This window comes from Coregonus lavaretus (genome assembly GCF_964263955.1).
Source record: "Coregonus lavaretus genome assembly, chromosome: 12".
Lineage (NCBI taxonomy): Eukaryota > Metazoa > Chordata > Actinopteri > Salmoniformes > Salmonidae > Coregonus > Coregonus lavaretus.
This window is the reverse complement of record NC_139999.1, coordinates 52,832,427-52,846,900: the sequence shown is the minus strand read 5'-3', so window position 1 is coordinate 52,846,900 and position 14,474 is coordinate 52,832,427. Positions and strand designations below refer to the sequence as shown.

Sequence of the window (14,474 nt, the reverse complement as noted above, 5' to 3'; positions counted from 1 at the left end):
CACAGATGGGCTATTGCAGCAGACGACCACACCAGGTTCCACTGCTATCAGCTAAAAACAAGAAGAAGTGGGCACGTGATTGCCAACACTGGACAATTGAGGAGTGGAAAACATTGTCTGGTCCACCGAATCCCAGTTCCTGTTGCGTCATGCTGATGGCAGAGTCAGGATTTGGCGTAAGCAGCATGAGTCTATGACCCCATCCCGCCTGGTGTCAACGGTACAGGCTGGTGGTGGTGGTGTAATGGTGTGGAGAATGTTTTCCTGGCACACGATAGGTCCCTTGATACCAATTGAGCAATGTTTGAAAGCAACACCTTGTGGAATCCATGCCTCGAACAATACAGGCTGTTGTGGAGGCAAAGGTGGGTCTGACCCGGTACTAGATGGGTGTACCTAATAAAATGTGTTTATCATATAGAGAGAAAGAGAGTAAATTAGTTTATGAATCTTATGCTGGATGTCTCCACACATCCAATGTACAACAATTCACACAACAGGAAATGCTTCTCTCTCTCTCTCGCTCTCTCTCTCTTGCTCTCTCGCTCTCTCTCTCTCACTGTTGTGTGTGTAAATGGATTTTCACAGTGTGACGCCTTTGTCGAGTTCATTTGCTTTAAGGTTATGACTGAGAGGAATTTAAGTAAACTGAACACTAAAGCAAGTCAAGCATCGTGTGTCGGATGATAAATGTTCGGTATTTCTCTCCCACCTACTACTTCGGAAAGCGAACGGCAAGGACAGTATACAATGCTGTTCTAAGAAACGACTCCCTATGGATGGACCCGTAGCTTTACCAATCTGTATAACACTTAATTTATAATAATGCATTATAATGCAGTTATAATGCATTGTAAGTATGTTATCATCTTTATTCTGATTTATAACAGCCATGTTGAGTCAGTTGAAAATGCTCATACATGCTTATAACTAGTAATAAATAATTATACCTGTTGGCTTTCAGTAAATTGTTACTCTAATCTGTAACACTGTCTTATCTGCAATACCCAAGAGACTGAACACTGTAAAGCAGCGTATTAACCAAAGCAACACAAGCCCAATTTATTAAGCATACAGTTTAAAATAATAATGAACCAAGCAATAAGTACACTACTGGAATATTGGAATCTTTCACAACCTAATAAAAACCTTATTCTCCTGAGTCCCTAAACTCTAAGAGCAGAGTTCTCAAAGAATAATGCATTATTCCACAGTATATTGGTATTTATGTTGCCGAGCACTTTCTGTAGAGCAGAACTCCCTCTAGTAATTCAAAGGCAAGAAGAGAGAATAAGATAAATCCCTGTGTATCGTTGAGATATAAATCAAGATTATTTAGGGCCCCATGTAGCTCAGTTGGTAGAGCATGGTGCTTGCAACGCCAGTGTTGTGGGTTCGATTCCCACGGGGGGGCCAGTATGAAATGTTTTTAAAATAAAAAATGTATGCACTAACTGTAAGTCGCTCTGGATAAGAGCATCTGCTAAATGACTAATTTTTTATTGCCATGTAACTGTTATGAGTGTTGTATTGTCAATTTGTTTTCTACTGTATTTAAATGGCACTTTAAACATGTACATGATCCTGCAACAAAATTGCCCCATGGGGACAATAAAGTCAGTAAAGTAAAGACTAGCGAAGGGCCTATTCAGACTGTTCTTCCTGATTCTGGTGAGAGGCATCCATCCTTTAGTGGTGAATCTTAAAGTAACTGCCCAGTGTTTCCAGATTTCTATGAAATATGACCTATAAATACTTCCAATATGAGTTCAATAGTTTTCCTTCAAAAAATTGTAATTAAGTATGTAAAAAGCAGCTTTTCTGTGTTGAATGGTGTGGGCATACCCCAACAACAGAATGGTGTGGGCGTATACCAGTCTTTAAAAATAGTCATGGAAGAAGACGCTAATTGGCCAGCTCATCCTGCTCAGAGAGATGACATCTTGTTCTATGAGTAATTAGCAAGCATTTTTTAAACGGTCTGTTTGAGATACAGGTTTGAGGTGGGGTTTTTTAAGTGTTTTTTCTCCAATTTATACTTAGGCCACAAATACGATTATAGGACGAGTCAACAACTTTTAAAAGTGAGATTTTCACTGGGAAGTTACTTTAACTTCCACTTAATAAGTCAAATTGTAATGTAGTCATGCATTGATGTCAGTGTAAGACTAAGTTAAAAGTTTAAAAGGCCTCTTAAGGCCCAAGCTGTTTTTTTACATGCATTTTTTATTTCTCTTTGCTATTTGGGCTTATTGGAACCTAATTAGAATAAAAACTAAGTATCATCTTTTGATATGATGTACTTTTAGAGAAAAATGATGTCCACATATGTGGATTCATGGTCCGAATTTCCATAAAACACAATAAAGTCACCTTTGTGTAATAGAATGAAAAACTCTTCATTTCTGCCTTGAACACAGCAGTTTTTTTCCTGACTGTTTTTTAATGTATTAATAACACATACACATATTTTTTGAACATGTTTTGACTATCGGAGAGTAAAAATAATATGGAAACATTGCATTTTAAATAGTCACTCTTGCATTAGGCTAACATTTTCAACACAACTAATTTAAGTATGTATGTATGTATTTAGTGATTTAATTGTTATTTATTTCATTGGGACCATGTACAGCTTTTTAGCTGCATCAGAGCTAGCTTTTTTCCCATTTTATGTGTGTGCATGTTTACAAGCATATTAGCTGTTTCGAGGAGCCTCAGTCCATAAGTACACTTACGTGTACTTCATGTTTAGCGACCTACAAAGTTGCTAGTTTTACACTATTTTTTTCAAATTTGCATGTCATGACAAATATACAAGGCTTTTATAAATATCTAAATCAGAATAAGCCATGAAATATGACAGAACTTCTACACAATTGTGGACATAAGAGCTGAAAAGTGCTGTCCACGTATGTGACCACTAAGCCCTAGGAGGTTAAGTGGAAGTTAGGATTCACACTTAAGTTTGCACGTGTCACTTTTTATAGCTTTCTTTATTTCTACTTCACTTTATTTGTTTTACCTTTGTTCTTCTCTTTCTTCATTTTTTATTTCCTTTGAAGTTGTATTCCCTCTGTCTTGAAAAAAAACTGTGCACCACTGCCCATTCCATTTAAAATGTATGTATCTGGATTTAAATGTATAGGTGTAGGTGCCTTTTGGCAAACCCCAAGTGGGCTGTCATGCGCCTTTTACTGAGGAGTGGCTTCAGTCTGGCCACTCTACCATAAAGCCCTGATTGGTGGAATGCTGCAGAGATGGTTGTGCTTCTGGAAGGTTCTCCCATCTCCACAAAGGAACTATAGATTTCTGTCAGATTGACCATCAGGTTCTTGGTCACCTCCCTGACCAAGGACCTTCTCCACCGATTGCTCAGTTTGGCCGGGCGGCCAGCTCTAGAAAGAGTCTTGGTGGTTCCAAACTTCTTCCATTTAAGAATGGTGGAGGCCACTGTGTTCTTGGGGACCTTCAATGCTGCAGACATACCCTTCCCCCAGATCTGTGCCTCGACACAATCCTGTCTCGGAGCTCTATGGACAATTCCTTCGACCTCATGTCTTGGTTTTTTATCTGACATGCGCTGTCAACTGCGAGACCTTATATAGACAGAAGTATGCCTTTCCAAATCATGTCCAATCAATTGAATTTACCACAGGTGGACTCCAATCAAGTTGTAGAAACATCTCAAGGATGATCAATGGAAACAGGGTGCACCTGAGCTCAATTCCAAGTCTCATAGCTAAGGGTGATAGCAAAAATAAAATAAAATTATAAATTCACAAAAAATTATAAAAACCAGTTTTCGCTTTGTCATTATGGGGTATTGTGTGTAGATTGCTGATGATTTTATTTTTTATTTAATCAGTTTTATAATAAGGCTGTAACGTAAGAAAATGTGGAAAAGGTCAAGCGCACTGTATAGATTTTTACAGATACAATACCAGTCAAAAGTTTGGACACACCTACTCATTCCAGGGTTTTTCTTTATTTTTATTATTTTCTACATTGTAGAATAATAGTGAAGACATCAAAACTATGAAATAACACATATGGAATCATGTAGTAACCAAAAAAGTGTTAAACAAATCAAATTATATTTTATATTTGAGATTCTTCAAATAGCCACCCTTTGCCTTGATGACAGCTTTGCACACTCTTGGCATTCTTTCAACCAGCTTCATGAGGAAGTCACCTGGAATGCATTTCAATTAACAGGTGTTCCTTCTTAAAAGTTAATTTGTGGGGGGGCAGAGTTACCTCTGCTGCAGAGGATAAGTTCATTAGAGTTACCAGCCTCAGAAATTGCAGCCCAAAGAAATGCTTCACAGAGTTCAAGTCACAGACACATCTCAACCTCAACTGTTCAGTGGGGGCTGTGTGAATCAGGCCTTCATGGTCGAATTGCTGCAAAGAAACCACTACTAAAGGACACCAATAATAAGAAGAGACTTGCTTGGGCCAAGAAACACGAGCAATGGACATTAGATCGGTGGAAATTTGTCCTTCGGTCTGGAGTCCAAATTTGAGATTTTTGGTTCCAACGCCGTGGCTTTGTGAGACGCGATGTGGGTGAACGGATGATCTCCGCATGTGTATTTCCCACTGTAAAACATGGAGGAGGAGGTGTTATGGTGTGGGGGTGCTTTGCTGGTGACACTGTCTGTGATTTATTTAGAATTCAAGGCACACTTAACCATCATGGCTACCACAGCATTCTGCAGTGATACGCCATCCCATCTGGTTTGGGCTTAGTGGGACTATCATTTGTTTTTCAACAGGACAATGACCCAACACACCTCCAGGCTGTGTAAGGGCTATTTTACCGAGAGGGATGGAGTGCTGCATCAGTTGACCTGGCCTCCACAATACCCCGATCTCAACCCAATTGAGATGGTTTGGGATGAGTCGGACCACAGAGTGAAGGAAAAGCAGCCAACAAGTGCTCAGCATTTGTGGGAGCTTCTTCAAGACTGTTGGAAAAACATTCCAGGTGAAGCTGGTTGAGAGAATGCCAAGAGTGTGCAAAGCTGTCAAGGCAAAGGGTGGCTATTTGAAGAATCTCAAATATGAAATAAGTATTTGATCCCCTGCTGATTTTGTACGTTTGCCCACTGACAAAGACATGATCAGTCTATTATTTTAATGGTAGGTTTATTTGAACAGTGAGAGACAGAATAACAACAAAAAAATCCAGAAAGACGCATGTCAAAAATGTTATTAATTGATTTGCATTTTAATGAGGGAAATAAGTATTTGACCCCTCTGCAAAACATGACTTAGTACTTGGTGGCAAAACCCTTGTTGGCAATCACAGAGGTCAGACGTTTCTTGTAGTTGGCCACCAGGTTTGCACACATCTCAGGAGGGATTTTGTTCCACTCCTCTTTGCAGATTTTCTCCAAGTCATTAAGGTTTCGAGGCTGACGTTTGGCAACTCGAACCTTCAGCTCCCTCCACAGATTTTCTATGGGATTAAGGTCTGTAGACTGGCTAGGCCACTCCAGGACCTTAAGGTGCTTCTTCTTGAGCCACTCCTTTGTTGCCTTGGCCGTGTGTTTTGGGTCATTGTCATGCTGAAATACCCATCCACGACCCATTTTCAATGCCCTGGCTGAGGGAAGGAGGTTCTCACCCAAGATTTGATGGTACATGGCCCGTCCATCATCCCTTTGATGCGGTGAAGTTGTCCTGTCCCCTTAGCAGAAAAACACCCCCAAAGCATAATGTTTCCACCTCCATGTTTGACGGTGGGGATGGTGTTCTTGGGGTCATAGGCAGCATCCTTCCTCCTCCAAACACGGCGAGTTGAGTTGATGCCAAAGAGCTCCATTTTGGTCTTCTCTGACCTCAACACTTTCACCCAGTTCTCCTCTGAATCATTCAGATGTTAATTGGCAAACTTCAGACGGCCCTGTATATGTGCTTTCTTGAGCAGGGGGACCTTGCGGGCGCTGCAGGATTTCAGTCCTTCACGGCGTAGTGTGTTACCAATTGTTTTCTTGGTGACTATGGTCCCAGCTGCCTTGAGATCATTGAAAAGATCCTCCCGTGTAGTTCTGGGCTGATTCCTCACCGTTCTCATGATCATTGCAACTCCACGAGACGAGATCTTGCATGGAGCCCCAGGCCGAGGGAGATTATCAGTTATTTCGTGTTTCTTCCATTTGCGAATAATCGCACCAACTGTTGTCACCTTCTCACCAAGCTGCTTGGCGATGGTCTTGTAGCCCATTCCAGCCTTGTGTAGGTCTACAATCTTGTCCCTGACATCCTTCGAGAGCTCTTTGGTCTTGGCCAAGAGAGTTTGGTCTTGGTGGAGAGTTTGGAATCTGATTGATTGCTTCTGTGGACAGGTGTCTTTTGTACAGGTAACAAACTGAGAGTAGGAGCTCTCCCTTTAAGAGTGTGCTCCTAATCTCAGCTCGTTACCTGTATAAAAGACACCTGGGAGCCAGAAATCTTTCTGATTGAGAGGGGGTCAAATACTTATTTCCCTCATTAAAATGCAAATCAATTTATAACATTTTTGACATGCATTTTTCTGGATTTTTTTGTTGTTATTGTCTCTCACTGTTCAAATAAACCTACCATTAAAATTATAGACTGATAATTTCTTTGTCAGTGGGCAAACGTACAAAATCAGCAGGGGATCAAATACTCTTTTCCCTCACTGTATTTGTTTAACACTTTTTTGCTTACTACATGATTCCATATGTGTTATTTCATAGTTTGGAAAAACCCTTGAATGAGTAGGTGTGTCCAAACGTTTGACTGGTACTGTAAGTCATCCAACAATCTAAAACCAACTGTTTCAAATGCTGTCAAAAGAGGGCCAGAGAAGAGTCACTAATGTTGCACCAGTGTGAACTTAGAACTTTTTCCAGAGGTAATTAGGGAAGCAAAAAACAATAAGCTACTTTAATATACTTTAATGTGTATTATATATCGTCTACTTATTTATTAATTGTAAATAATTGCCCCAGTGGGATGAATTAATCATTAATAAAAAAGTAAATTAAGCATATTTCTATTTCCATCAGACTATACTGTACCTAATACAGTATTATATTCCTGATGGAAAACCGGTGCAAACTTCACAAAATCTGAAGACATCTGACCCAGAATTGTACAACGGGTGACATGGAGCTAAGCAATGACTGTAGTAGATTGCTAAACTTCTAGAAATGTGCAGTTTCTTCATCTTTACACCTTACACTATTTTCTATCTTACCATCTTATTTATTCTATAAGCTCAGTGTGGACAAATGGGTGAAAATGACAATAGATAACTATACGCATCATAGAACAAGACAAGAAACAGTGTTTCTGTATATTTATTCTGTGTACAACAATAGACAGTTACAGGCAATGACACTTGTTTAGCAATTGAAAACTTTGGTGATGCATAACAGCTTGTGAATACCTGAACACTTTGTATTTTTTTATATTGCTCTGAAATTCGTAGTAATGTTTTAGTTTACAATATCCACCGACGGCACAACCGTTTTGACACGTGTACGTACACACACACAAAAAAGGAACCTGACGAATAACTTGTGCGATCAAGAAAAGTAGCTATACAAACAGGATTGTGGAGGTGACTTCACTATCGTGTCACCTCCAAAATGTCTTTCCATGATGAGGAACTCTGGTACTGTCAACACAGACCCATAACCCTCTTTTTCCTTAGCGTTATATACAAACACAACAGTAAACTAGGAAATATGTACTTCAACCATCACGTTCACCCTTGGGTATAAATGACCGTTCCAAATCTCATACATCCCCCTCAGTCCTCTTAAAACAATACAAATGACAAAAACATTGTCTGAAGTCAGTCCTTAGTCGTCTCATCTCTGTTTGGGATTGTTATTTTGGATGAAGTGAAACAAGTGTCCATCTGTCAGGTGGATTGTCTGTTTGTCCAACTGTTGAAAATGGATCCTCCGAGTCCCAAAGCAGATGAGTGTCTTCTGCCCACCATTACAAAAGCAATCCCTCCCTTCCCCACAGTTTCTCCTCTTTCTGGGTGTAACATGACCTAATTTCCTCCTCCTTTCACGCAATGTCTGTGACATCACTTCATGTCACAGACATTGGGTCAACGTAATTCTTCAAAACAGCTTCCTTCCCTCGTCTCCACTCCCTCACAACCGCTGACCTAAAGTTATTTGTCTGGTGAAAGCCAAAACGATGGAACAATGTACACTAGCTTCTTTCACCTGTCAGCGGTTCGAGAGGAACGGGAAACAGAGCAAGGAAGCCATTTTGGGGCGTCCATTATGAACAGTCACGAACAACAGAATGGAAGGAAAAGGGGAACGGAGGCCATCTTGAGTGAGAGCCAGTATCACTACCACCCTCCATGGTCCTAGTCTTAGTGCCCGTTGCTCTCTGACACTGATGTAGGAGTGGACGGGGTGGAGGAACGAGAGGCATTCGACCCCTTCTCCCCCCCAGGGCTGGCAGCGGTTGGTACACTCTCTGGGGCCTTGGCCCCTGTGGTAACATCTGCAGCGGCCGCAGCGGCCCTGGCTGCGGTGATGGCGGACACAGGCTTGGGCTGGGCCTGCAGGCCGGGGCTGCAGATGAGGTGGTGGCGCTCCCAGTCCTTGTGTTGGCAGAAGGAGCCGCAGTAGCGCGCCGCGTTGCAGCCGCTGCACGTCTCGCTGGCCTTGCGCCCACAGTTCCAGCAGCACTGCAGGGAGAGCGAAATGGAGAGGTTTAGTATAGAGATAAATAATAGACTACAGCTGTGTATGTGTAGACTACGTGCAGGGGGAGAGGAAGAGTGTGTGTACACTATATTTATGGAGAAATGGACAAAGTATACTAGGCAAGTAGTATGTAAATACCACAGTAGTGCATCTACATGTCCTGCAGCTTTGACTATTATTCATATGTGCTCACTATGACTCTCTCTTCACAGTATGTGTGTACACTTAGAAAAAGGGTTCCAAAACAGTTCAGCTGTCCCCATAGGAGAACCCTTTCAGGTTCCATGTAGAACCCTCTGTGGAAAGGGTTCTACATGGGTTCTACCTGGAACCAGAAAAGGTTTCTTCAAAGGGTTCTCCTATGGGGACAGCCGAAGAACCCTTTAAGGTTCTAGATAGCACCTTTTTTTTTCCTAAGAGTGTACACAGTTATGTACTTATGCACTAATCTATCCTCCGAACCTCGCTGGAGTCCTCCTGCTCGTTGATGACCTGGATGGCGTCCTCGGTGGCCTTCCTCTTGGCCTCGGACAGCGTCTTCTCCATCTTGGCGCGCTCAGCCGTGATCATCTCAAAGGCCTTCTGCTCCGCCTCAGCCACAGCCTTCTGCACCTCGTCCATGGCCTGACGCTTTACTTCATTCACTGCCTCTTCTGTGAGAGAGGGGACACAGGGGGTCAGGTTTTAGTCCATGTGGTGGTTTTAGGATACATAGTGGTTATAATAGATGGATGAAGGGGGCTCCTTTATATCAAATGTTTTTCAAGAATATTTTTTTCATGAGCGAGAGAGGGAGAGAAAAAGAGATAGAGAGGGAAAGAAGAAGAACATTTCATGTTGAATGCACACACGGGACATTGAACACTGTTGTACCAGCCCTTACCAGCTTTTCTCCAGATCTCATCCGGCACGTAGCCCGAGCCAGGCCGCGGCGCAAAGTCTCTCTGGGATTCTGTAAAAAAAAAAAAAAAAAAAAAAAAAAAGTTAGCACCCGGCAGACTTGTGTGAGATAGCACCATCCGCTCTATTAACTTGGGATATACAATCCCCTCACTAACCACACCAATTCAACCTTCCCCAGTTGTCCAAATTAACCGAATAGCCGGGCAGCTTGAAGAGGGAGTACATTGGCTAGGGCAGAGGAGCTGACAACCAAGCTGTAGCTACATCCTGTTTGTTTTCACTCTCACTCTTTATCCCTCTCTTCTCTCTCTTTTCTCTCTCTCTCTCTGAGCTGCTCTTCTCAATCCAGACCTATGCCCAAGCTCTGTGGTGCCCGGGCTGGGTTTGGACTGTGTACACTGTGCCCAGACACACTGCTGGGCACACAGATGGCACTCCGGCCGGGCGGCGGGCAGCCAGCTCTGGGTCTTACAGGATGGCAGGCTGTCACTGCCAGGGCCTTCTGTGGCCAATCTGGACGGGGGCAGCGTTGGCACCTGTCTGGGGGCCATGGAGCAGCATGGGCCCAGGAGAGAGGAGCAGACGAGCACTGAGAGACAAACACTGCCAGCAAGACTGAGTCTGCATCCCAAATGGCAGCTTATTCCTTACCAATATACAGAATATGATGCCATTTGGAATGCATCCTGTATAGGTTTCGAAATGTGTCATTAGTGTGTTGATGGGTGTAGTTCTGTAGATGAACACCAGAGGGCAGTGGGTTTATGTGTGCGACCATGTGGGAGCTCAGTAGCAGGCGGTTGCTCAGCAGCTCACCATCAAGGGGCATACTAGTTTTTACTCCCTTACCCCAGGAATCCCACCTGACAAGATACACACCTGATCGACAGATCTATATATATATATAATGTATTGATTCATTAAAGGCCAAATCCTAAGGGTAGAAATGAACTTAACTTCTCACCCATGGATTTGAGCTCATAAGAGTTAGTTGTAATGTAAAGACAGAAGACCACCCACCATTGGTGAGTCCCTCGGCCGTGTGGGGGCTGTGGGTCTTGGAGAAGGGCGCGGGCATGGTGGCGGCCCCTCCCTTGCGGGGGTCCTCCTGCTCGCTGGAGCGCCGCCGCCAGTAGTTGAGCTCCTCGCGGTCGGACTCCTGGCAGCGGCGCAGCACGGCCACCGAGCGCCGCGTCTTCTCCACCATGTCCACGATGCAGTTCAACACCTGGAGACGGGAGGGACGGAGACAGAAAGAGGGGACCTTCAGAGAGATCCATTTTTGTATATATATTTTTTTATCTTAATTGATTTTGATATTAGAGCCTTTTAGATAGCAAGTAGATACAATGGAGGGCTTCAGTTCTGGCCCACCCAATTTTCCAAATGCCCAACCACAAAATATGTCCTATATCTACACTACTGCAGTAGATATAGCTTACCTCTAAAGATACAGTATATGTCAGTGGAGGCTGCTGAGGGGAGGACTGCTCATAATAATGTCCGGAATGGAGCCAATGGTATAGCATCAAACACCTGGAAACCATGTATTTGATCCCATTCTACTCATTCTTCTCCAGCCATTACCATGATCCCGTCCTCCCCAATTAAGGTGCCACCAACCTCCTGTGGTATATGTCATAACGTGGGGCTAAGTAATAGCTATATACAGTAGTGTTAATTGGGGTGCATAATGAGTCTCAATACACAGGCCTGTTTTGTGAGACAAAATAAATATCATTTCATTGGGTAGGACTCCTGCTTTGCGCAGTCAATCACTACTGGAGCGCAAGGCTCTCGAATGTAGACAGCCGATTGCTTTAACACAAGTCCACCACAGTGAACGGGACACCCAGTCTGACACAGCCTCGATGGCTCCACCAGGCATTGAGAGGAGCTACGGCACTTATAGTTCCAGTGGTGGTAGCGGCGTCTACTGTCAGCAGCAGTACTTACATGATCCAGATGCCTCCACTCGTCGGCCCACTCTCTGTCTGTCAGCCTGTGGTCCACGGGCTCCTCGCGGTAGCCCCCGTTAGTGCCTGATTAGATAGACGAGACAAATGAAAGATTAAAGTGGTGATTAAAAAGGAACACGTCATTACAAATGAATATGTCAGGAATAGAGGCGGAGAGAAGGGGGTGAAAGTGGTGTCCATTAATCATAATAGTCAATCCCACAATAACATTTAGATGGTCTTATTTCACAACAACATTCCATGTCATGACCATAGCTTAGTGACAAGCTGTGGTCTACCATCTCGCTACTAGCTTTACTGTTTCGCTTCCTCATACACAAGAGAGAGGAAGAGGAGGAGTGAAAGACGAAGAGTGGCAAAAGAGTTAAGGATAGAAGGGAGGGGAGAGAGAGAGAGAGATATTCAGTAGGGGATAAGGGCAATACTGAGAATACAAAACATTAGGAACACCTGCTCTTTCCATGACAGACTGACCAGGTGAATCCAGGTGAAAGCTATGATCCCTTATTGATGTCACTTGTTAAATCCACTTCAATCAGTGTAGATGAAGGGGAGGAGACAGGTTAAATAAGTATTTTTAAGCATTGAGACATGGATTGTGTATGTGTGCTATTCAGAGGGTGAATGGGCAAGACAAAATATTTAAGTGCCTTTGAACGGGGTATGATCAGGGATGCCAGGCGCACCGGTTTGTGTCGAGAACTGCAACGCTGCTGGGTTTTTCACGCTCAACAGTTTCCGTGTGTATCAAGTATGGTCCACCACCCAAAGGACATCCAGCCAACTTGACACAACTGTGGGAAGCATTGGAGTCAACATGGGTAAGCATCCCTGTGGAACGCTTTCGACACCTTGTCGAGTCCATGCCCTGACGAGTTGAAGCTGTTCTGAGGGCAAAAGCGGGTGCAACTCAATATTAGGAAGGTGTTCCTAATGTTTTGTACACTCAGTGTATATCAGAGCGAGAGACGTAAAAACTAAGAAAGAGTAAAAAAAAAAGAGATGAAAAGAGATGAAAAGAAAGAAGAGCGATAAAGAAAGAGAGAGCGAGCGGATGAAAGACAGAGGGAGAGGGGACAGAGAGAGGTCTTTTGATGAGAACCAGACCCCGGGCCCAGTCACGGCATGCAGCAGCGCTGGGACTCCCCCACATCTGGAGGTCAGCTGTCAGTGTAAAACCACCGACACCATCCCCACCCCCCTCTCCTCCCCATTTCTGCCCCCTGTGGCTGGGTAACTGTCGGGGAGTAGTGGGCATCCCCTCCCCATGGTCTGAAGCCAGCAGCATTCCATGGAGGGAGCTGTTCAGGCCGTGTGGCGCAGGCCCACTTCTAAACACAGCCACCCCCTGGCTAAGCAGAGCTGATACCCGCTCTGGTTTGGATGAGTGCAGGGAAGAGATAGCACACACAAACACACAAAGAGAGGCAAACACACACGAACAGACAAACATATAACACAACATTCAAAGACACAAATACACACTTGAACAACAAAAAGGAACAAACACACACATACATACATATTGGCTCATTAATGGTCACACACACTACCCCCCCCCACACACACACACTATCTATCCACCCCACACACCTCTCTCCTTCTCCCCTGTCTCCACCCCCGCTGCTGTTTCTCATCAGCGCTCCCCAGTTCAAAGCTCTCTGAGATGTGGCGGTGAACAGGCTGGATGGCTTACTGCACCTTGGGACGCAACGCTCGTAAACAACCCCCCCCCCCCCCCTGCTTCGACTCCCTAAAGGTGTGCCTCGGCATGAACTACTGTCGTTTCCTTAGGGCACTATGTGTGTGGTGGTGGTGGGGGGGGGGGGGGGGGTAGTGTGTGTGTGTGTTCGCTTCTGTGTTTATGCGAGTGTGTGTCTACTTTGTTGAATATCCCATCTGGCCATTGACATTGACAGGGACCAGATGGCACGCAGATTTACAATGAACTAGATACAATCTTCTCTCAAAGGTACACTACTTCCTGGGTAGTTTGGCACACTTTCTAAGCACACGTGGGGTCCATGGATTTATGGCCTTCGGAGAACTTCTATGCCGTTTGCTGTGCATGTCCACACACACACACTTGCTCGCATGGACACCCACACAGACCACCCATTAGCAGCTTTCATATCGACCACACTAAAGGCTGGTTGTGTGTGAGTGAGAAAGAGTGCTGTTTTATGATGCAACCTCTGTGTTGCTTGAGTCATCCCTTACGAGTGTTGTGGAAAACAGCAGAGGGATCAATGTGAGAGAATCAAGGATACCTACATCTGTTCATGTAGGGCTAAACCCTGAGATTGTATATGCATCTGGGTTGTATTTGTTTTGTGTGTGTGTCTCTTCTTAGAGGTCTCTCTCTCCAATTATTTTGTATGGGTGGCCCCAACGGGAATCAAACCCACAATCCCTTGGCGTTGCAAGCACCATGCTCTACCGACTGAGCCACACAGGACCACCAGTAGGTGTGTACAGTAAACTTGTGTTTTATCTACCTGGTAGTCTGGGCCTGTCCTTCAGCTCGCGGAGCTCCAGTATCCGGCTCTCACGGTGCAGTAGGTGGGGGGCGCTGATGTCCTCCAGGGCGTAGTGTTGCAGTGGGGGCGGCGTGGGGTGCAGCTGAGCGCTGAGGGGCAGGGGATGGGCCGGGCTGTGGCGGGGCGCAGGGCTGATGGTGCAGATGCGCTTGGTTGGGGGCTCCAGGGGGGCGGGCGGGCGCTCGTGGAAGCCATTCTCTTTGGCCCTGCAGGAAAGATGTCGGGGAGGGAAGGCATGAGAGAGAGTGGAAATGTGTACGTGTGATATTGGGGAGGGCCGTCTGTTGTGTTTGGGGCTGCTTGCAAACTATACATGGATGTGTGTCTGTCTC

The 14,474-nt window shown here is 44.5% G+C and overlaps 1 protein-coding gene across 1 annotated transcript in view; it reads right to left on the bottom strand.

Moving 5' to 3' along the window:
* Positions 1 to 7,321: 7,321 nt before the first annotated feature.
* cbfa2t2 (CBFA2/RUNX1 partner transcriptional co-repressor 2) overlaps positions 7,322 to 14,474 on the bottom strand; it is a 32,710-nt gene continuing 25,557 nt past the window's right edge. Inside the window, exons 6-11 of the mRNA XM_084172710.1 lie at positions 14,101 to 14,348; positions 11,580 to 11,665; positions 10,644 to 10,851; positions 9,604 to 9,672; positions 9,183 to 9,373; positions 7,322 to 8,701 (exon numbers count right to left, since the gene is read on the bottom strand). Of these exons, the coding sequence (XP_084028836.1) occupies positions 8,381 to 8,701; positions 9,183 to 9,373; positions 9,604 to 9,672; positions 10,644 to 10,851; positions 11,580 to 11,665; positions 14,101 to 14,348 (1,123 nt within the window). The 3' untranslated portion in view covers positions 7,322 to 8,380. The remainder of the gene's footprint in view (positions 8,702 to 9,182; positions 9,374 to 9,603; positions 9,673 to 10,643; positions 10,852 to 11,579; positions 11,666 to 14,100; positions 14,349 to 14,474) is intronic.